This window comes from Agelaius tricolor, unplaced genomic scaffold, assembly GCF_023055355.1.
Source record: "Agelaius tricolor isolate 1412-34295 unplaced genomic scaffold, bAgeTri1.0.p SCAF_10, whole genome shotgun sequence".
Classification (NCBI taxonomy): Eukaryota; Metazoa; Chordata; class Aves; order Passeriformes; family Icteridae; genus Agelaius; species Agelaius tricolor.
In genome coordinates this window covers 16,375,922-16,400,147 of record NW_027269270.1, presented here as the reverse complement: position 1 = coordinate 16,400,147, position 24,226 = coordinate 16,375,922, and the positions used below count along the sequence as shown (strand labels likewise).

At 37.1% G+C, this 24,226-nt stretch overlaps 1 protein-coding gene across 1 annotated transcript in view; it reads left to right on the top strand.

The window, feature by feature from the left end:
- Positions 1 to 21,243, top strand: part of MYO3B (myosin IIIB) — a 186,983-nt gene extending 165,740 nt beyond the window's left edge. The window contains exons 34-36 of the mRNA XM_071434937.1: positions 18,826 to 18,932; positions 19,307 to 19,353; positions 20,611 to 21,243. Of these exons, the coding sequence (XP_071291038.1) occupies positions 18,826 to 18,932; positions 19,307 to 19,353; positions 20,611 to 20,743 (287 nt within the window). The 3' untranslated portion in view covers positions 20,744 to 21,243. The remainder of the gene's footprint in view (positions 1 to 18,825; positions 18,933 to 19,306; positions 19,354 to 20,610) is intronic.
- The last annotated feature ends 2,983 nt before the right edge of the window (positions 21,244 to 24,226 follow it).

The following is a 24,226-nucleotide window of genomic DNA, read 5'->3' as shown; positions in this document are numbered from 1 at the left end:
AGAAAAGTTTTCCTTTCGTGTGCAAACAGAGATATCGCAGTGTGAAGTTACACCCATATGGGTCAGCCATGAAAGCTGCAAGTGGGTACCTTAGCTCTAGGCAGCTTGGCTTTCCAGAGCTGGGAGGAGTCAACAGAACTGTGACTGCCTAACTACCCCCAGTAATTTGTTCACCTAGGCAGTTACCTGCTCAATCCTGAGTAGTGCAGCCACCCAACATATGACAAAATTCCAATAATAATTATTATATTGCAATTTAATTCAGAACATTTAGATATGAGATGCTTTCATTGCTGGATAGATGTTTAATCAGTTGTGTTCAGCACACTTACAAAATCCATTTGCTAAGAGTATAAAACCTGTTGCCTGATTTTGTAGGCTTTTTCCTCTTTTATTCCCTCATCCAGGGAATACTAAACCCAGCAGTATAGGACCAGGAATTATGAGTAGAAATCCTATATCTCAAAAACCTAAGGGCTGTAAAGTCATCACCAAAAAATGCTCAGAGCATAATTGCCCTGAGGATGTCTTATCAGCACCAACATGCAGCTTGCTATAGTTAAAACTTTTAAAGCAACTCCAGCTATGCTGCTGTCCTCGTATGATTCAGAAAGCTGAGTACATGGAGCACACTACAGAGAAAGCACACCCTGAGCAGACTCAGCCAAGCAGAAGAGATGAGGATGAGCCTATGCATCAGCAATTATAGTTACCTAGAAAAGGGTCAAAAAACATTATTGGTGCTGCTTCAAGCCATGGGTAAAATGGCAACTGCAGTGAAGTTGCTTGATAGTCTTCTCTTGTCTGTGTATGGAGGGAAGATTCTAGTCCTTCCTACATTCCTCTCAAGCAAATCTCAATTACTTGGAATTTGTTCAGGAGAAGGGTAAATTTTACCCTGAAGGAATTAGGAAGCATTATAGATTCAGCATATGAGACCATATGTCATTTGTATTGTTTCCAAATGTTTCTTTCTGAGCTTTTTCCCTCCATAGCAAACAGATTATTTCACCACACATTGTCTAGAGAAGGGGGTTTCATATTCCCATTTCTTTCATTTAGCCACTATTAAATCTATATCAGTTTCATAATACTGTTTTTCAACATTATTTCATCCTTTGTCTCAAACATGCACTCCATAAGTGTGGTTTGGGGCAAGTGCTTTTAATATGTTGTTCAGGCACTGCCAAAGTCAATGGCAGAAGTAGAGAATACAAGCAGAGATGGTCCTAAACCAAAATATTCCACTTGTTTATAAGGCTGGTCAAAATCAAACCAAGCCTTTTGCTTGACCCTTAATAGAGGGAAACCAGCAGTGATGTTTGATTGTGAGTCTAATTAAACTAAAATTGGAGATATGTAGATTCTTCCTTCTCTTTGCTATGCAGATCAATATTCTCATGTAATGTAAATTGAGCTGGTCTTTATCTCCCTCTTTTCCTGTTATGTTCTACTCCAGCCTTGGAGAAGAGCTCTGGTGTCCAGTGACATCTGTTCTAAATCGTGTTTTGGAAAAAATGTAAATACAGAAAACTTGAGGTCAGACCCAGACAAAGCACTGGGCTAGTTCCCAAGGCCTCTCTACATCTGGGTTTGTTTGATGTCAGGAAGGCTGTCCACAGAGTCTTCAGTGGTGGTAGCAAAAGACCTTTCATTTAAAGTTTTCCATGGATTTTTGTACAGGTACTGTAAATATTAAAGCCTTTTGCTGCGCTCCCTATCTATAAGAATCTGTGACTGGCTGGATGCTGGCCTCCTCTGAAAAGGAGAAGGTCCTGAAGTGCATAAATTCTTCATCCTGTCCAAATGAATGGAGATGGTCTTCTGTGACATTCTCCAGCCTCAGGCACTCTCATACTTGTCATGTTCTTTGTAATTTGGTTTTTTTTTTTTGTGTCTAATTCTGGTAGTGTTTGGTTGCCTGTCTGCACAGGCCTGCATAGTTCCCAGATCTTTAATTTATCAGAATTTATAGATTTAAAAGATGCAAAGTTTTGCTGGGCAGTGATTGCTTCATGTTGGACTACATGAGGGCAACATTGCAGAAGCAAGTGCTGAAGGTCACATTCATGAAAGAGTTGAAGTGACATAAATGGTCTGTTGAATTGTACAGAGCAGGCATCAGCAGACCTTAAATTCATGGGTGTGTTAGAAAATTGCCCTAGGCAGAGGATAGTAAACTTCTTGGGCTCTGTAAACTTGATAGTTGCTTTTTGTTTTCCTATTCTAAGGCCTTTTGGCACTGTCTGGGCATTATTGTTTCCTTAAGATCAATAACTGTGAAAATCAAGCTCTGTTGGAAAAACCACAGAGAAGCAGAGACTTCTTAACTAGAAAACAGCTTTACAATGTGGTACAACTTGGAGTTGGCATACGTTTTACATTTTTATCGAGTGTGTATTTACCAATTAGTCAGCAGCCTGAGCCAGTAGATTTAATGAACTTTGTGTGATTTATGCATAGCTTTTATTAATTGTGCCAATAGGGATAAACAGTGGATACAAATAGATGCAGATGTCTCACTTCTTTCTCCTTTAAGTAATACTATTTCTTGTCATTACTTTATTTTTTTATCTGCTCTATGCATTAGAAAGTGATCATTTCTTACCTTCTATACTACTGTCCTTCCAAAGGTAAAGCTCAAAACTTTCACTAACCCATATTCTCACTGGTCTGGGCTATGCCCAAGGCCAATACAGAAGTTCAGAAAAGAAAGCATTTCTCCCCTTTCTCCCATCAGTGCAATGTATATTAAATAGTAAGTAGGCCACAGAAACAGAGAGCATGTGAATGACTTGAGATCCTGGTAATTTGAGCAGTCAGAGAAAAAGGGGCCAGCACCTGGCTTTCAATCTCTGTTTGAATGAATATTTAACTACTTTATGTAAAGTGGGACACTTTCAACAAATGAGGCTGAGAGAAAGTTACCTAAGAATATTTTCTAACCCAGCAGTTAGGCTGCTCTCCTGAGAAGCATGATGTTTGGGTTCAGATCCCTGTACCAAATCACTTTAAGGAGGTGCTTGAAGCTGCATCTTTTACAATCTAAGAACATGGCCTAATCACTGAGCTTTTGGATATCAGGGGTGGCAGCACTACCTCCTCTGTTTTGGGAAGGGAGTCCCCTTGTGACAAAATCAAAATGTTTTGTTTTTTGAGATGCCAGAATGAATTCTTTCAACATCTCTGAAGTTTTTTCATGTTATTTCAGCTGAAACTGTTAGTTAATATGACCTGAATACACAAAAAAAAGTTTGTTGCCCTAAAATTTCAGTGTTAGTGAGGGAACAAATTGATAAAAAAGAAGTCTCATTAACTTCTAACTCAGGTTGGACACTCTGCAGTTGTCTGGTCGTGGCACTTCCTGAATAGGGATCATCAATGGCTGTGCTTGATGGTTTTTATTGGGATGCTTCCCTTCCACATAGGTGGAAGTTCCTCCTCTTTAGAAGTAAGGAGGACTCTGATCTTGAGTACCCAGAATTGAAAGAAGATGTAAATTATCCTGCTGCAGAATGCTAACAGCCAAAATGTAGGAACACCTTTCAGAAATCTTTAGGCATTTTCATCCATTAAATGCCATTTGGAACTTACACAACTAAATACTAGGCTATTTTTAAAGATAAAACTCATTATGCACATTGGCAAGTGTAGTGAGATCATTTTATTGACTTTGTGTGCTACTTCAATAGTTTCTCATCTTCAAATGCTATCTTTTGAAACCATAAAAAAAAAAAAGCAGAATCCAAAACATAGTCAGTTTTTGTGATGTCATTGACTTTTTCTCCTTAGTGAGTGAGTACAATAAGCACATTTTTCTGATGTTCTAAGTTAAATTGCAAAGTTTTATTTTTATTAGATGTTAGAAATATTTGGGTGCCATTGTAGTTACACTTTGGCAGCAGCAGAGTACCTCTTATTCACAGGTTTGCCATAAATTCTTTAAAATTATGAGAAAAACACAATTGCAGGCATGATTTTTGGTTTTGTCCTTTTGCTTCTACATGAAGGACAAACTTTGTTGCCTCTTTAGTGGTGTGATAAATGATAGGACATGAAACATTTGCTTCTGAATATTTTCATTCCAGAAACAAAACTAGAAAAGGTAATCAGCCATGCTCTCTCAGCTCCCTGGTCACCTTGGACCCTCTCTTACCTTGGTGTTTCACTGAAGTCTGATGAGCTCAGCCTTCTTTTGGTGAGCCCAGGTTCCCAGCTAGTGTTTGGACACTCAAGTCTTTCTTGAACAGTGGCACAAGCTACTGCTGTTTCTTGTAAAAAAGGAGCAATATATCGTGGGGCTCTTCATAGTAGGAATTGCCCTCTCTTCCTCTCTGTGCATTGAGCTGCAGTGAAATAAGTAATGATAATGTTTAGAATGTCATCATCAGACATCTGAATTTTAATACTTCAGCAGAGGTAACTGGGAAATTCGTCCCTCCCGTTCTGTGTGTGTTCAAACAGTTATCCTAATCCTGGCTGTCTGCAGCCTTGGAGGAAAGAGAGAGAAGGACAATGTAATGAAATATTGGCCCTGTGCTGGCACTGTCAGATGGGACAGGCACCTCCTCCTCACAGGCCACACAGCAGCTGTGTACCCAGCCTGCCCACATCCTACTCCGCAAGGGATTTTGTTGAAACCTAGCAACTCTCTGAAAACTTAATACACAAAACACGTAAAGCTGAGACTTCATATGTCAAAACAGCTACCTAATATATTTTGTATCTCTGCACAAACTTTCCAGATCAAGCCCTAGTAGCAGAGATTGAATTGCAGAATGCAAAAAAAAGTATGATAAATATATTGACCTCTCCTATGTATTTTACAAATAAAAATAGGGATTTATGGTTCTGTATGAATAATATTGTGAACAATGCTAAAAAAAACATGAAAGAACAGTAATATGCTTTGGAAAAACATGTGTTATTGGTTGAGAGTAAGAAAAAAGGATAAATCACTAAAATTAACATATTTTAAGGAATATGGCTGCCATCTCATAAGACCTCACTTGATCCATCATTGTGCAGTGGGATAAAAGATTGACTTCATGTATACTGCTGGCATGAATGAGTGTTTGCAGCAAAAACTGAAAATCTTGTTTTCCTGTATGTGGTGTTATAGATAGTTTTCTTCTATTAATTTCCATCTTCAGAGTAGAAAAAATGTCTTTGGGACCTCTTGTTTTTGTGTCTGCATTTTAAAGTTACTAATAATGTAAAATGACCTAATCAAAAATGAAATGTATGACAAGAGGGAGACAATTTTCTGCTGCTCTACTTTGCGAAAGCAAACAATGAATTGTAACTTAGTATCCACAAGTTATGTTTCTTTCCTTGTTTTCTGTTATAATTTTTTTCCAAAACTCATAGTTTTATGTGTCTCTTTGAAGTAATTTATGTGGTTTGTACATTATTTGAAAACATAAATTTTGCTAATTATCTTCAATTTGCTTTTGCCCACCCAACAGTTTCATATTCATTTAATTTAGACAATGATGAGCAGCTACACATTGATTCATACTCTCCATGAAAGCACAAGTTATTCTTACATTTATTTTATTGAAGAACCTAGCATAAGAATTTTTCATCAAAGCTTAGCCTTAAGTACTCTTACATATTATTGTGGGTTGTTAGAAAGTATATGGCTCTCAGTTATCTCTGACTTATAACTGCTTCATGAGTTAATTTGAGTATTGTGTAGATAGACTGAGTGATGAACTTTAAAAATTTACTGTATCTTCTACAAGTGAGGAGAAATGCATATTTCTCTCTTCCCATAGCCTTTTACTTCACAGTGCTCTTTAATAATGGGAATAATTAAGCCAATCCTTTCTAAAGACTGGACTTAAAATTCTGTTGCACATTTTCATTTTAATCTTATTTCTCTAAGCCACGTTAATATCAAGGTGTTTTTCTGATACACTTTTTCCCTTGTATTCATATGCCTAACGTTGGGACTGGCTTCAGAGGAACTTGTTCCAGTAGGGAAGGTGTGCGCCCATGTTAGTGTTTTCAGGATATGAGCCTTCCTGCTGGGGCCAGGATATTGTCTTTATTATTATGGCATTACTTCAGTAGGAGACTTTGATGGCTGTGCTCACAGGTAAAGCTGATTTTTGGGTTTTTTCTCCATTGGAAAGTTGGTAAAGTGCAAGGCTGATATTAATTTATGATATAGCAACTACTCAAGGCATGCCAGTGCTTTGCAAAGCTGTTCAGGCTAGATGTGAATCAGAGCCCGAGGCAGAGTAGCTGGATGAGTGCAGTGCCGTGCCTAAGCTAATTAGTCCTACTGAGAAGTAGGATATGTTATGGAAGAGAGTTATGTTAATACGGCCATACTTCCTGGCTATCCAAAAGAGAGAAATCAGAAGTGGCATTCTGTGGCAATAGGTACACTTGCAATGCACCAGTTTGTTCATGTTGTAATTCTTTGGGGTCCTTTGTAGGTCATTCACACAAGGAATTAGTGCACAGTAGTTAATAAAGTGTTAATTCACAAACTTTGCATACTCTGCAATACCCACAGACCCAAGTACAGAATCAGGACACAAACAGATTTTGATGTTATATCACAAGCTATTCTATAGGGATATGCTATTCAATAGCAGCCAAGAATCTAATATAGACTTGTAAGAAAGGGGTTGAGAAAAAATCAGATATCTGTAGTAATTAGGAGGTAAAAAAATGTCCAAATCAACTCCACCAAAAAATTCCAGAAATCACTTAACCTGTATTTTCTGGAGTGACAAGAAATTCCATGTACCTGCAACAACACACTATGGAAGAGCCTGATTTTCTAGAAGAGGTAAGCTATAATGGTTTAAAAATCAGCCTTTCCAATGCCTCAGTTTGAACCTTGAAATCAATGCTCATTTTTCTAAAAAAGTGTTCATCATGTTCTGAGGAATAAAATGTCATTAAAGTCACTTGAATTAGTCACATATTTATGAGAGAAATAAAGAATCTAACTAATTCCATAGCATTTACCATTTTCAAAAAATACACTCCAGAACCAAGATTGTGTTCAGAGGGGAATATAATACAGTGAGCTGATATATTAATGCAAGCTGTGCCTTGTCAAGAACAAAACAACACACTGTCACATAAGCAGGTCACTATAATACCAGCAGGTCAACTTACTTTATTTGTATATGTGCACATATATGTACATCTTCCTCTGCCCCTATGAGCTGAAATCTTCACCAAAATTTTCTGTAGAAGCATTTAGGAAAGATCAGATGAAAATTACACATATTCTGTGTGCTTTGCACTCCCCAAACTCTTACTACAGGTAGTGTTGCTAAGTACTATGAAATACATAGCTTAAATTTGCTTTATTATTACTGAGATCCCAGGGTTGGAATTCTTTGCAGACCTCCCTCACTCTTCTTTAAATATCTCTTCTACATTTTCTGAATTTACTTTGGTATTACTGGACACTCCATCTACTACTTCAGGTGAAAGATAAGGAATTGCACCACTGAAAATGATGAGCCCTTATTTTTATATGTATCTAGCATGCTTCCACTAGGTTCATACTGTGAGTTGTCAATAAAAGTTGTGAGTTGGATTTGGAAGTAGTTAAAAAAACCCCAAACCTAGATGCTCTTTCACAGGTTAACAGACATCTTTGAAGCCTGAAGGTTTTTTCTACTCCTGCTTATTTTTAAATATCTGTCATTGACTGAATAGTTTGCTTATGCTTCTTCAGTTTTTCTTTCAAAATATTCTTTCAGAATTTAGTGGCCAGAGTTTTATCTGTAGATCAGTTCTGAACTATCACTAATTGAGGGTCCCAGTAGCACGTAACAACTCTAAAAAGAATCTACAGCAATCTGTAGTTCTAGTTCAAAGAAATGGATTGCTGTAGAACTTAGGTCAGCAGCATCGGTTTCCTTTATCTAGCCAAGGTACCTCCTTTAATTCCAGCATTTACAAATGTCAGACCAAAGTACTGTAGCAACCCCAGGAAGCAAATATCTAACTAGTGGTATTTTTACAAACTTCAGTCAAGCTTGCTTTCATACCCCCTTTAAAAGTTACTGCTGCCAACTACCTTGAATTCAGAAAAAGACCTTCTTTCTTAATGAAGAAATCTACTGAGAGTTTTATCTTGGGCTTCTACCATTTATTCTTTGAAATATATGCTGAATCTGCTACACTCAAATTTGAGATACTAGTTGTATCAATATGGACCCATGGTTTCAAGCCTTTAGATATGCAAATTGTGTTTCTGTAACGAACAAAACCTTAGAGACCATGCTGTTGTGGTTCCACAGAGCCTTTATTGCGCCTCATCATTATGCTAAATTAATACAAATTTCCTGTGTGTCCGGAATTCAAAGTCAATCAAGTGGCTTAATCTCTGAGGGCATGGGATAAAAATGCTATTATTACAGTTTGGAAGAAGGTGAGGGATTACCTTTAAATGTATCCAGGCTATATGCTACAACAGCAACTCTGAAACACAGACCATTATGAAGCACATCTTAATAGAGTGTGAACTTACAGATTGCCTCCTGCCCTACTTTTGATCGCACACACTGACTCCCCACGTTGTACTCTGCATTCTACGATGCGTTTTTGGCAATGCAGTAGTTGGCTCTGTAGCGAAGTAGTGCTTGGAAGGTATTTGTGATTTGTTACTCTTCTTTAATGCACTGAATGTTTTGACTATTTTTGAAAGTTAATCTCACTGTTTACTTTTCATGTTTGTTTCATCTTTTCCCCCATATGCTTTCCTTTTCTTAGCATCCACAAGATGAACCAGTGCCAAGTGTCCAGTGAGTTTTCTGAAGCATATTAGCACATGAGATGCAGCTCTTAAGATCCACAATCTGCAGTTTGAAAACTTGTGTATTAGTAGCTCCAAATGTGTTTTGGAGACTATCTCTAAAATTGATGATACTGTCATGTTATTTAGGATTTGTATTTTAAAGTTGCCAAAGCTATTTATTTAATCATATTGACTAAATAATCATCCTAATTCTTCTTTGAAGAAATAGCTGCCATTTAATTGTGCAGAAGTATCATGAGTTGCTCCATTGTTTGTGTTTGTAGGAATTTTTTTGAAAGCTTTTGTTTCTGAGCAATTTTGAAAATTTCTCATACCTCCAACATGCTGCATGGTTTTACTTTGGAAGACAGGGAAGGACAAAACATTCACTTGAGATTCTTTCTAATCCTCTTTTCTTTAACTTCACTAAATAAATAAACTGCATCAACAGTCTGAGTGCCAGCCATGGCATAATGCTGAAGAGACAAGCTTCATGGCAAACCTCTGAGTGCACAGTGCCTGTGTAGGTGTCCCTAGGGTAGGTGTTTCTACTTTAGGACTAGTACCTCAGATAAAAACTCATGGAGAAGGGAAAATTTACCATGTGCAGAAAACTGAAGAATTACTGGCTTTCCTTTGTCTTGATCTTTGCACAGAATTTCAGCTTCAGCTTCCAGAAACTCAGGCTGATCTGGTGCACTATTAGCAAAGAGGCAAGTGTAATACAACCTTCCTGCCATAAACAGTTGATCTTGAAATATCTTTACAGTGAAGATTCTGATACTGTTCTTGTGAAAAGTTACCTAAGATCAACAAATATAAAAATCCACCACCCATTAAAAAGAACATTTCCAGTCCCATCCAAGTCTATTTATCCTAATTTTCTCTTTCTCACAGTAACCAAGAGGGATAGCCTAGGGTATAGTATAAAAGTAGGGCAAGCAAAGATATTTGCCCACAACACTCTCCAGCCAAACATGGTTTGTGGTTCAGGGATATCTTGATCTGGAAGTGATCTCTTCATATTTAATGGCTCTCTGTAGGCTTTTCTGCTGTGAAGTTCTTCATTAACTTGTAGTGATCATATGGCATTGCTCAAATAGTGAGAGAGACATCACTTAGCTAACATGATAATATGAGATAGATATTTTTTATCATCTGGTGGCTATTGTATTAACCAGGTCTTCTAGAACTAGGAAATAGGCTATGATATGTAGTAATTCCAGCATACCCAGAATGACCTGGTTTTCATCAGTAACCATCTCTTCTGAAAAGATCACCAGCCAACTGCATTGTGGGATGCACTCTCAGCAGCATAGCCAGCAGATCATGGGAGGTAATTCTGTGCCTCTGCTCTGCTCTTGTGAGACCCCACCTGGAATGCTGCATCCAGCTCTGGGTTTCTGAGCACAGGAAAGGCATCAATATTTGGTCCAAGTTCAGAGGAGGGCTGCCAAGTTGACTATAGGTATGGAGCACCACTCCAATGAAGAAAGGATGGAACAATTGGGGTTGTTCCGCCTGGAGAAAAGGTGGCTTTGGAATTACCTAATTGCAGTCTTCTGTACCTAAAAAGGGGGCTCACAAGAAAGATAGAGAGGAACTTTTCACAAGGAAATGTAGTGTCAGGACAAAGGAAATAGCTTCAAACTGAAAGAGAATAGGTTTAGATTAAATATTAGGAAGAAATTCTTTATTCTGAGGCTGGTGAGGCACTGGAATAGGTTGCCCAGAGAATTTGTAGATGCCTTATCTGTGGAAGTGTTCCAGGCCAGGCTGGATGGAGCTCTGAGTGACCTGGTGTAATGGAAGATGTCCCTGCCCATATTAGGGGGGTTGAAACTAGATGATCTTTAATGTTCCTTCCAACCCAGGCCATTCTATGATTTTATGAATTAACCAAAAACTTCCACAACCACCTTGGGTTAAGTTTGAGAGGGAAAGAAAAATAACAATCAGTTAAGTCTTCTGCATTGTCCAGAAGTAGTTTCTGCCATTTAGATGGTTTAGCATAAATTATTTTTCCCTGAAGTTAGTTGTATTTGTGTAAAACTCTTGGATTTTGACTAATTGCCACACCTCTGGAACCTGCTATTAGATGTTATTATGTGCAGGGCTTATAAGGGCTTCTGTATATTCAACATCTAGGAAGACATCTTCAGGACCATACTTGTAGAAGCGTGCTGTTTGCTGACAGGTTTGAATCCTACCCGTGTTAGTCACTGGTAGTTTAGTTCTTTGGTATGCTTTGTTTAATCTCTGCCTTTTTTCCTCTACAGTCAAATCACTCACAATAGAAACTGAAAGAACTGACAAATACTGAAGGATCAGAACTGTGCTGGAAAGAAAAAAAGCAGCAAAAGCCAAGATTCTAACTATTTATGGATCTTGTTTCCCAACAAAGTGTATCTAAAAGCCATTGTCTCAGGGTTCAGAGACAGCTAAATGATTGATTTCACATAAAATATTTGTTGTTCTAATTACAGTATCATCTGGGTCATTGGCAACAAACAGATGCAAAACCAGCCTTTACATAGCATCTTGAAAAACTTATGATTTGCTTAGTGTGCTTTATAATCTAAAGCATATGGCTTTGCACATGACTGCAGTATCCAAAATGAAGCTGTACGTAATGAATCACTGGGTGGGAGAAAATGCATTGCTTCTGTTACAAGTTCTTTCAGCGTGTGTATTCAAATGGTTCTGTTTAGGGTTATAAACAAAAGGATATGCTCACAGATTCAGCAGTGTGTTACAGATTCTGGGATGCACATGACATCAAAGGGGCTACACTAATTTCCCTAGCAGTCTATGGCTCTTGGCACTATGAGCACACTCCATCTGAATAAACAGAATTCTAGTTCACCACAATTGTGTGGGGGATCCAAGGTGATAGTGAAGCTTGGTTTTGTTTTATTTTATATCTTTCTATAGGATTTTTTACTCCTTCAGATTCTGTGTGTTCAGTGAATTGAGTAACTACATTTGAGCTATAGACTACAAAGTACTTGACACTGAAAATTATTAAATCTAATATATTATTTTTATGTAATGAATCCAGGTAAGAGCTTTAAGTCCACTAGAGTTGCTAAGGATTAATCATTCTTTCAAAGCATTAATATATATATTTTTTTAAGCCATTAGCATCCTTTCCATTAGCAACACTTATGTGAAGATTCAGTAAGATACTTTGTGAGTTAGCAAGGGCTGAGGTCTTGTAACTCCTCAAAGCACATCTGATTCATTGTTCTTTCCATGCTTGCTTGTCACTAGCAGCATGAAGAGTGCCAGCTCCTATAAATATTCCTGGACACTCTAATGTACAGGAAGGGACCAAGGAAATTTGGTGGCAGGAATGGTTCCCATTCATACTTGATCTCATTATATCAACAGAATAGATGGCCTTATTGAACATTTGCAGACATCTGAAGTTACTGGTAGGTAAGCATGAAATATTCTGGAGAGAATTACAGTTGTTAATATATTATGTCAATATGCCTCCAGGCTCCTGATGTTACTAGATTAATTTAATCCTCTGATGCCAGAACATAGGTTCTACTGCTGCACATTAATGGTTTTTATTCCCTTTTCTTATTTTCCTCCGTTTCTCAGTACCTTACTTAATCCTTTAATTTTTTTGTCTTTTTCCTTTTTTGTATAGTTTTCTCTTTTCCCTCTTCCTAACTTCAAAAGGCAAAAAAACATAATGAAGACATACCTTATTACTGAAGTCACCAAAGAGTCTTGCTCATTATTCTCACCTACCCTGTGTTGTTGTCTCTTGGTGTGGTTTCGCTGGACTGAGATTAAAATCTTAGAGAGACAGTGTGTTTATTTTCTATCTGCCTCCAGCAGAACTACCATAATATAATTGAATTTATAGTATGTCACATAGACACAGTAACTTCATTATTTCCAAATGAAGCTACAGATTACAGATTATATGTTTAGTGAAGCCTATTAGACCTGTTATCCTGTCCTTGTTTCTGATACTTTTATAGTTGGTAGCATTCACAGGCAATGTACACATGCCCTGTGATGTGAGCCAGGTATCTCTTAGTATGTGCTCATACTGAAGTCACACTGACTGCAGCTTAGTACAGGGATATGCAGCAGAGTTCTGCACAACAGGATTGGGTATGGCAGGCAGACACAGCAGGAGCTCAGTGGGGACTAACTGCTTGAGTATTCACTCTGCTGCCCAGGCACATTTTTCATTTTACTCCTGTTTTACACTTAAGGTATGATAAAAATTTGTGCAAATGGTGGAGAAGCATGGCAATAGAAAAGGAAGGAAAATACATTTGTATGAACAGTCATAGCCAAATAGCATTGTGTGCCCTTTGTAAATCACTCTTTTTAAAAACAAAGCTGAAATAATGAAAATTATGAAGTCTAGTTAATTTGCAGCAGTTTTTACTGCATAAGTGATGTTCAGTCAGTGCCATTTAACCCTGATATGAGTGGGACCAGAATCATTAACCCCTTGAGTTCTCTCCTTGAACAGACTTGCATAGCACACAGGAAAATGTAGCTGTTCCTTGAAGTCAACATGCTGCACATAATTATCCACTCGCATCCAGTCCAGGAGGAGGATGTATATTATCATTGTCTGTGAGGTCATTTCTGCATTTGCCTAAGACTTCAAGAGGAAAAGTGAAGTTAACTTACTGCCTTGAAAAATGATTCAAAACTGGAAACTTGAAAATATCAAAATACATATAAATTATCAAAGGAGAACAAAGACAAGTTTTTTCACAAAAGTCTTCTCCCCAGGCTATAACAATGCTTTACATAGGCATGATCAATATATCCAGGCTTGAGAACCAAAGTCTTTTGGAATAAATTAGACTGGCAGGAAAAGAAACAAACAAAGAACAAATTAACATGATTTTAAACATTGCTTAAATTTTCATGAATGTAGACCTTGAGATGTTATGATGAGATCCCATGAGTCTGTGCTAATATTTGCTTATAATTAAGGGTTGCACTTTCATGTTTCATCTGATATTATAGATTGGAAATCAGCTACATGCTTACTATTTTTCTTGTCATAGTGATTTCTCTACTTTATTTGCTTACTCTGTTAATCATATATATGATTCCTTAAATGGCCCCATTACCTTTCCTTTGACAAACTGCCCCTTCTCGTACTCTAAACCTCCTTGTTTGAGTAATTAGGGAAAAACTACCCTTCCTGTGATACCAAGTTTGTGTTCACCTGCAGCAGAAAAGGAGGTAAGACTAACCCCTCCCAAACCTGCCTGGGCAAATGGCTTCAGAAGGAAAATGAGTGTACTCAGCTCTACTCTTCAATATGTGTTGTGGAGGATGAAGTCACTTCAGCAAGGGAATTGGCAGCAAAGCCTCTTCAGGGCACTGACATATTGGCAAAGACCTCTTGTGTGCATTCCTTGCAAAAAAAGTAAGATGTCAACCAGTGTTTAGAGCCCCAGGTGTGCTGCACCACCCTTAAAACAATCTGATTCACACAGGTTTATTTTTCAAGTTCCAAATGCAATAAAGCTGCTTCCTCACCATTTCTGTGCAGAATTCTCCATATAGGAAAAATTAGCAATGTTTGGCAAGACTATCAGCACCAAGAGGTTTTTGAAGCAAGAGTTTAGTCATTAAGAGTTTATGGAGACCCTTACTTCATTTCAGCAAGCAAAATCTGATGGTTCTGTTCTTCTGACATGGCTGCCTGGTACCCATGCTTTCAATACTAAGATAATCGGGACAATAAGGACACCTAAGATGAGATCTTCACTGAATATCAAGTGAAGTCAACTGCTCCAGGGGAAGTCATTAGAAAAATACATTTTTGCCACTACTGTTTTGAAAGTATTGGTCAGGGCCCAAATCCTAGATGCAGAAGTCCATGTGTCAGTGCTAAAGAGCAGTTTGAAGTCTTTTGTTAAATCTTACTGCTTGGCAGTTTGTGCGTTTCTGAAAGAGTCCTTTGCAGCTTAGGGAAAGGATGGGTTTTTAAACAGAAAAATCTTCTAAATAAGATAAAAGAAATGTGCTAATCATCTCCAAGCTAAGAGATATCATTAAAAATGTCAGTATAATGGATATGATGGCTAACTGAAGAAAAGTATTTCCATTACATTTTTTTTCTTAAGAAAACAAAGAAGAATCATGTGGAAATTCAGAAACTAATCCCAGAATTTAAAAGATGAATACAGATCTCCTGCAGACTGAGACTTCTAATAAAAATCACATTAGAGAAATTAATTTTTGTTAAAATAGATGTGATCTCTATCACATCTTCAATAGTTTTTGCTTAAGTCAAAGCATGCCTTTCTAAAAGTTTGTAGTCTCAACCTGAGTTTCCATCATACTGCTAAATATTTTTTCTCCTAGTTGATTGCTTTCAGTATGTGCTGTAGTTCTGGTCTAAAATTTTATTCTGCTTCTGACCATTAGTTAGTCTAGACTTTTGTTTTTGAATTTGAAAAACCCTCACCTTCTATATAGGGGTTTACACTTGCTTCAGATCACCTCTTCACCTTCTTTTGAAAAGAATGAAGTAGAATAATCTTATATTTCTCACCATGTGGCAGATTTTTCAGAGTTCAAATTGTTCCTGTTCTCAAAACATTCTGCACTTTATTCCATCCACTTTAAAATAATTCTATACACAACAATAAGACTATTTTCTGTTTCTATTGAGTAGTCTTCCCTTCTTTGCACCCAGTCTATTTCATATTCAGCTGAATATCTGTAGCTCCCAAGTCTCTCCTGGAGACACTGCTTTCCAACTATGTAATTCCCAGTTCATAAAAATGTATCTCGAATGTTTGACTTCACATTTACTTGAAAAAAATAATCTCTTTTTAATCTGTCTGAGCTCTGCAAGTCCTGTTTTTTTGGCTTGGGCTCTTATGTATCAAACAAATAAAAAGGATAACCAACAGTGGTAATAGAGGACTAAACAGAAACACCATCAGTTTCTTTACTTTCTTTACCTTCTACTCCAACAGATTGATCCAATAGCCAGTTTCTATTTCCCTTCCCTGTAAGCCACAACAGTTTTGTGGTGTCTTTAGGGAAGCATCCCCATGAGCCTGCTCACCCGTGTGTCAGCCTCTCTGAGCTCCAGTGAGATGAGGATGCCCAGAAGCTCAGCTATCCTGCACTTAGGTCAGCTGACATAGTGCACTTGGCAGAAAGCATTTTGCCTTCTCTCTGTTATTTCTGCACTGCAGTAAGTGATTTATCAAATAAGAAATTGTAACCTGAGGAATTTCTGTGCTCAGAGATTCAAGAAAAGTTTTTCTTCCAGACAAAAGGGGGTCAGATCTCTTTCTTAAAGAGTGCTAAAGGACAACCTGAAGAAAGTGCATGTGCTCACCCTCTCATCTGGTTTTTAAATTTGTAGCAAACTAAGGAGCCTGGACATGCCAGAGCAACATGGCACAATTTCTGTGCAGTACAGACAATACCTTGTTAATAATAGTGGTGCTGCTACTATTTCTATTAAATTGCAAGTGACTTTTTTCTTATTGGTGGCTTTAAGTTTGTCATCAAAGCAAAATATTTTAGAACAGCATTTAAAATGCCTATTCAACTGCTGAGTGTTGAGCACATGTTAATACCATTTTCTCCAGCCATGGTAGTTTATGATAAACGTTACCAGATTTTGTACTGTTCATGTAGTGTGCAACTAAGACAAATGGGCCCACTGAAAGGGTATTTCCTTTGGAGAACACAAGCTGCAGACCACCCGTAGGATACACAGAAATAATTAAGTGTCAGGATAAAAAGGTAGAGCAAAATATTAGTGACTCAGAATCCTAATGAATGAAAGACATTAAAAAATCAGCCTATGTATATGTGTGTGCTTTGAAAAAGAAAATATGTGAAGGCCTCAAGAGCACTTAGGGGAAAGGGAAAAAAAACCTACCCCATCACATTATTTTAATGTTTAAAAGTTTCTAAATATTTTTGTGCTGTGGTTTTACTTCTGGCAAGCTGCAGAGAGGTGTGTGAAATTATGCAGAACAGTGAGTACCTGAGTTCATACCAGCCTCTTTCTAGAATAAAAAAAATCATAGAGAGGTATTCAAAAACTATATTGCTGTAAGAAAAAACTCAGCTAGCTCTCTGACTGAAAGTATTGTTTGCAAAAATTGCAGACCCTGCTGTCCTGAGGGAGGAAGCTCTAAGATCAATTCGAGTAACTTTCAGAGCAGAGAGAGGCTAGAATGTAGGTATGACAAGTTTTCTGCAACATTTTCAGACTTCAGAGAGAACAAAATTGCATTTATATCCTATCTGAATCATAGTGAAAAAAACTTTCAAAAAACCAGATATTATTTGGGCACCCAATTTCCTCAGAAGTATTTTCTGGCACAGCTTCTGCCTTGTCTGTTTGTATACAATATAGGCAAGTAGCAAAGGTTCTGGCTCAGCCATCACAATCTCTTTAGCAAAAATATAAAGTTTACTTTACTGGAAAGTATAAAGTATTGAAGCATTAGGTATTAAATTAGCAAGCAGCATGAGTGTATTATTTTAAAGTTTTTTTGTGGTAGTGGGTAAATACAATCTTTCTCTATAAATCTGAGTTTGAATTTTAGACCCAGCTCTGGTGATTGTTTAAGCCACCATCCCTCCCAGGTGCTGTGATGGAATGGAACAAATGCTCCTCTCCCATGCAGGGCATTGCAGTTGCACACTGAGAGGAAATTAATATTTTTTAAATTTTATTGTTGAGCACAAGAAAGTGAAAGAGACAAAATCTCTCAGAACAGTCAGTCTTTTGGCTGAAAAGGCCAAAGTTCAAACATCTCCTCTACCTCGTTCAGATTGCAGGTACAGACTATAAGCCTGAGTGCATAATAAACCTCCTCTGTAATGTTACCTGCTCCTTAAGGCCAGATCTTGTCAATAGATTTGTGAGATTAGAGCCCTGCATCTGCAAAAGCCATATTAACTTCAGTTTTGAAGTGTTTAAAGGAATTCATGCTACTTGATCTTTGTGCTGATCTTTTGTATAGAAGCAAAAGATCAGCACAAAGTCTTTTGTGGTATGGAATGCAAATGTATAAGATGTATATTTTTCCTTCAATGCTGCCAAACTCTGTTTTTATTCATACTGTCACTAAAATAATTTTTAACAGGGAGATATGAGAAAAGTCAAAGGCATGGGAAGAATCATCTGAAAAGTAAATCACCTTTCTTTACTCCCACAGTATCTTGTAGTAACTTACTAACTTAATGAAAATAGTTACCTTGTAATCCAAAATATGTACCATGGAAAAAAACCTGGTAAAATAAAATATAGCACACCATAATGTCTTTCCTCCATATTTCTAAAAAAGAAAATTTAAAAAACAACTAAATAAACCACACCACCTCAAAAAAAACCCCAAAAAATTAAAAACCACCAAAAATCCCCAAAACTTAGCAAGCTGTTAGTTCTTTTCAGAAACCCTTCTGAAATACTTCCTTCATCTTTAAATTCTGCTTTCCAGATGACTTTAAGCAACTGTTACTTTACTGCACATCACAAATTATATGAAGAAAGTGTAATTCCAAACTGATTCATTTAATCTGATTAAACAGAGAGCCATGTCAAGAAGGTAGCCTTTTTATATAAAGAAAATGATGATAATAGACCAAGTCTCATCAGTCAAGAGACTTTATTACTGTCTACTGTGGAAAAACTATTTTGTTGCTGCTGAATGATACGTTCCTAGCTAGTCACAATATACCTCATTTCCTGCTTAGATAACAGAAGATATTAAGAAAAAGTGTGAAAGGAGTAAGGAACTGTGTGATATAGATATACAGAAGAATAAAAAATGTTAAAAAGTGAAAATTAAGTTCTGCATCAAAACTTGCATTTGAGCCAAATTTCAAAAGAGAAAACAAAGATTCCCAAGTTTCTGTTTGCTTACTTTGAATGGAACAGACTTGCTAATAAATCCAGGACCAAATAGGACAGAAGAAAAGACTGTTTACAGACTAAAATGTGCTAAGACGTTCACAGCACCTGGCACAGCTTAAAACTAAATTGTGTTATCTTACTGTAGGTTCAGAAAACTGTCTTGAACAGAAGCTGAGAACACCTCGTCGACGATGTCAGCAGCCCAAAATGCTGAATAGCCCTGAGGATAACATGTACTATAACCAGTTAAATGTGAGTTCAAAGTGGCAATAAAGCTGTTTTACTGGCTTTGTTTCCAGTTAATAATTCTGTTATTAATACCTGTTTCAGCCCCTCCAGCCCCACCCCCACGTTCTTCTGCTCTCGTCTTGAACATGTGCTTATGCTCTTTATCTGTTGCTTTCATGTCAGGATGTCTGCCTTCACGGTGAATAATTGATGTGGTTTATCAAAGACGAGCAAGATGCATGCTTCATCAGGCTCACTTGAGCCCTTTGATCAAAAAAATTATGCTGTGACTTCTGATATTATCAGCATCTGCTTGCATTCAACACAAAATCACTTTGAATTAAAAATTAACGACTTGCTGCTTTGCTTTGACTGTATGTTCTTGGCCCTCTCCACAGGGAACTCTAGAATATCAAGGGAGCAAGAGGAAGCCAAGAAAACTTGGGTAAATATCTATCTTCTTAGTTCTAAGCAACTGTAAACAGAAGAAGTCCTTTGTGATATTACAGAATATGCAAAACTTTCTAGAGAGGTTTCTAAAAATAAACAATTAACATATTTCTGTGCATTGACATTGGACATTTTCTGCAGAGGCAAATGTAAAACTTGCATGTACTGCTGTCTGCAGACACTAGAACTGATTCCCACAAAATATGCTCCCCAGCTCTCTCTGCGTACTATTATTACCAAAAAAATAGCATTGTTCATATTTTGAAGCTTGTTTCCCACAAGTGGAAGGTGCCAGCTGAAGGGTGTTGGAACTGAAGGGCTGTGATCTAGAGCAGTGCCAGAAGCCCTGCCAGCCCCACAGCAGCACAGTCACACTGGGCCTCTTTTCTTCCTGGGGAGCACATGTGAGGGGCTGACAGAGGCCACTGCACAAAAGGGAGTCGCTGCTTCTCTGTTAACTCAGTCAGCTCTCATTGCTACATGAGCAGTTACCTCCTGGAATAGGTAGAATAAACTAGGCTGGCTCCTCTACAATTGCCAAAATATTCACTTGCCTGATCACGTGGATCAGAGAGAACTGATGGGTGCTTACAGACACATATAGTCCAAAAATTTACCAGAACCTTCTGTGTTTTTTCCTTTGGTTTTTATTAATCTTCTGATTGTAACTGTATGAACAAGACATCTTTGAGTCAAGCTCAAAGTCCAAATTTTTGCAAGACTGTGCAAGATTTGGTTTATTTTCTCTCCTTTCCCTAGTTTAAAAAAGTTTGTATTCTGGGAATAAAAAAAATAACATCAGACTGCAGTGCTCATCATACATCACAGAAAAATGAAAACCCCTCGCTGTCAGTAGGGCAAAATTTGATGCTGTAGTCCTTGGCTCATATTCATAGCAAACCATCATCTGAAATATGATACCAAAATCATATCCTACTTGTGGAACATACACAGACAAAAAAAGCCACATTGCTTAAATTAAATGCCCATTTGGTGCAAGTAGTTGTTCTATCATTCTATACTCCCAAACTGTAAGATGATATTGGATTTCCCTGATCCTCAGAACCATTCAGAATATACAATATAATAGCAGTTGAAATATGTATAAAAGCTGTATCTTTCTCATCAAATCATCCCTTTTTTTTTCCATTCTTATAGTAGGGCTTTTCCTTTTTACATCCACAGTGTAGTTTTTATTTCTGAAGATATTGACAGTGTTTAACTTAAGGAGTGTTGTTTGTTTATTTTCAAGCCAAATCAAATTACTGGATGGAGAGGATGAGTATTATGAATCATTATCAGCTGTTGAATCTACCCCTGAAGATGACAGTTTTCTCAGCTCTCCATCTCCTCCTACAAGAGATGTGTCTTTTGCACAAAGCTGAACCTCACTCATTCTATTGACTAATACTGGTAAGAGTATTTTCCTGCTGATAAGCTCTTCCAGTTAACTTTGTTTATGTGTGTTCATATAATATATTAAAAATATCATGTTAGCCAGTTACTTTAGTTCACTGTTTAGACCTGGGTTTGCAGGTGTACACTGTCACATTTAGCTGTATTTCTATAAGCAATTGCAGTAAAGGGGAGCAACAGTACCTGTATGTGTTGATGTTGATAATGGACATACTTATTTAGCAGCAAGGTTAATTTATCCAATTCTAGCCTCTTCTTTCCTGCCTTCCCCTCCCCTGGCTGCTGTTCCCACCCTGTGCCATCCCTTCTGTTGTGCTGGCACAACTGCTGGTAGAGCTGTGTGAAAAGTAAGATGAAAGAACTGAACTAGATTAAAAGAACACTGTACTAAAAAATTTAATTTGGGGTCATAGTGAAAATGTTTTGTATTTCATTTGACTGATATTAAACATTGTCCTTTATAACTTTCTCTGCTGTGTATGGCTTTTAACACTAGAAAAATGTACAGAGTAAAATAATTTAAAATATAATTGTGTCTCAGTTTACCTTGCAAATAGTTTTCTTCTAAAGTATTTGTTTACTGTAAGCCTAACTCTAGGAATTATTTCAAATATAAGAAGTAAAACAGTTTTAAAGCTAATGTTTCACACACTGCTTCATCTAGTCCTTGTGACTGAAACCATCATTATGACCTGCTATTCTTGTTATCCCTGCAAATATTTAATTTATTCCTTAAGCTCTATGTCTGGGCTCCAATGACTCCTACATTTCCACAGCCCTCTTGTACGTAGCAAAGGGGAAAAAGTCACCTGCAAATTTTTCTACTTGCTTTTCACTTTCTTTGAAAATCCTTAATGATAACAGTATGTGACTTTCTACAGAATACTGAGATTCTTTGACAGTTTTTGTTTCCATGGCAGAAGCCAACTATTTCACCTTACTCTTTTATTTCTGGTGCAGAAGCACCATTTTGACCCATGACCGTTCTTTGCTTCTTTTCCAGACGTGCTCTTGTCAAAAACTTTTGGAAATAAAATGTTCACATTTACTGCCTTACACATTTGCTCAAAATTATTTATTTTTTCCTTTTTTAACAAACAATACTGATTAAATCTGACTGTGTATTTTACAGACCTGGCTATGATCCTTGTTTTTATCTCTGCTGCAATGAGTTTACCCTGATCTGTGCTAATAGATCTTCCTATTGGAGATGCACCTCACACCTGTTCCATAAGCTATATCATTTCTTACCATCAATGTTTACTGACATCATCTTATTGACTACAGGACAAGGAAAGGTAGCATGAGAAATGAGACCCAAGTGCGGTCACGATATCCCCAAGCTAGAATAGGGTTCAAAAGAAGAAAAGGTAATGAAATAGATAGTTCCACAAAAGCTTTGTTTCTCCTAACAAACACAGAAATTAAGTTAGGCAGGGTAGATGAGGATGAGCAAAGGAGTCCAGGAAGAATAATTCTTCAGTCATTCTTCACCCAAAATATGAGAGAAGGCTGAAGCTGGAAGTTCTAATCCTGACAGGCACTGAAGTCTTTCAGTTCACTCCTCATTCTCCTCTGATGTACATCTAGGTAGGTGTATTTTAAAGGCTTTAATTCAAGAGCTTTTGAAATTTAGGAACTCCTTCAACAACAGAGAATTGGTGCAGCGTAAATAGAAATGGCAAATAATATGAATGCATGTGTACAGATCAATTTCTTTATATTTTGTCAAAATGTAACGAGAATGAGTATGTTATGATAACTCATCAAAAATTATGTCACTTTCCCTATGCAATGTGTACATTCTCAGTTAATTTGTAACATCTGGATAGAAAATAAGATTATTTTTAAACAGTCAAATTACCTGCTTTACTCTTCCATTGGCATAGATCACAGAGAGTTCTAGCAATATTGATGCCTTCTTGTTCCATCCTTCCTTTTTGAAAACTATTAGAGAAAATAGAGCTTTATTATGACTGCAGTTCACATCATTATGTATAGTTAAGTGTTTATCAGTTATTTAAATTGAATGACAGTGATGTTTCCAGATACTGTGTCACCTGCCTAAAACCAGCATTTTACCTTACACCGAGTAATACATTGTTCTGAGTAGTTAAGTTCAGAAAGAAGTAAGGTAAAGTGAAAAATAATATATAATTCAGTGGAGTACTTAATCCAAAACTGAAGTTCTATTGAAATCAATGAAATTTTGGCATGTGATAAGTGCTTTGCTGAATGGGGGCTTGAGTCAACAAGAGCAGCATCAGAACATTAAAGTACAGGCAAAATGCAAAAACTCTCCAAATACATCCCTTAGGTTTCTCCCTTTCTTCTCTTCCAATTGTTAAGCTTGTATCAATCTCAGCCATCAGAAATGGACTTCAGAGAGATTTTAAGCAGTCTTTAATTGCATAGAAAGGGTAGAATACAGTATTTTCCTTGTTTCATACAGTGCCACTGTCTACATCTGCTGTACTTTTTCATATTAGTTAATGTCACTAATACTTTAATACTGAATTTACTACCTAAAAGCTGCTGTTGAGTAGTATGTGTTCATTCTTGTTGCTTCTTAGCTAAACACTGTTCATGAAGTTGGTCTGTGTATTTTATTCTTTCCTAAGAAAGGAAAGAATTTACCCCCTTTCCTTATTTTTTTGTGCTTTATCCTCAGCAGATGACCCTGTGAGGAGGTGGTCTCTCATCCTGATTTTAGGACACATGTTTACCTTTTGATTATTAAAAGCCTTGCTGTAGAGCCAGGCAGTCACACTAAGACTGACCAAAGAGTTGAATTTCTGTTATCATATTGATAGAAGTGTGTGTTTGAGTTGATTGATTTGTGTGTGAAACAGGAGGTATCTCAGTGTGATGATCCTGGTCAGTGGAAGCGTATCAACAAGAATTGCTTGGATTTTCTTATTTGGCTTTCACAACCTTGAAGCATTGTTCTGATTTATTTCCTTTCATGTATATTATCCTGAAATATTAATGTATTTTGCTTAATAGTTCATAACGTATCCTGTTCTTAATATTTTATAAAAGTAAAGAGTTTAAATCCTGTTAGGAAGAAGAAAATTTCTTAGTATGTAATATATTAAACAGTTTTCAGCAGATGGGAGAGAAAAGGATGAAGCTCAACAAGGGATTTTAGTAGATTTCTTCTGTAGACTTTAATGGCACTAGAAACTGGTTCTTGCTAAGGACAATTTCTGCCTTTCAGTTATGGCAGCTGAAAAACTTGTCTCTGTGCCAAAAAAAAAAAATCGGGCAGGGAGCTTTTGGAGATTAGCCCCTTTCATTTGGTAATTTTAAATGTGCTTCTGACTTAAACATTTACATCACTTTAGTAACATAAAGGGACCTTAGAATGGGAGTAAATTGCAACCATCTTAAATTTGCCCTTAACGTGACCTCCCTCACCCATACACTGTAAGAGTTGTGGAAAGGGTCTT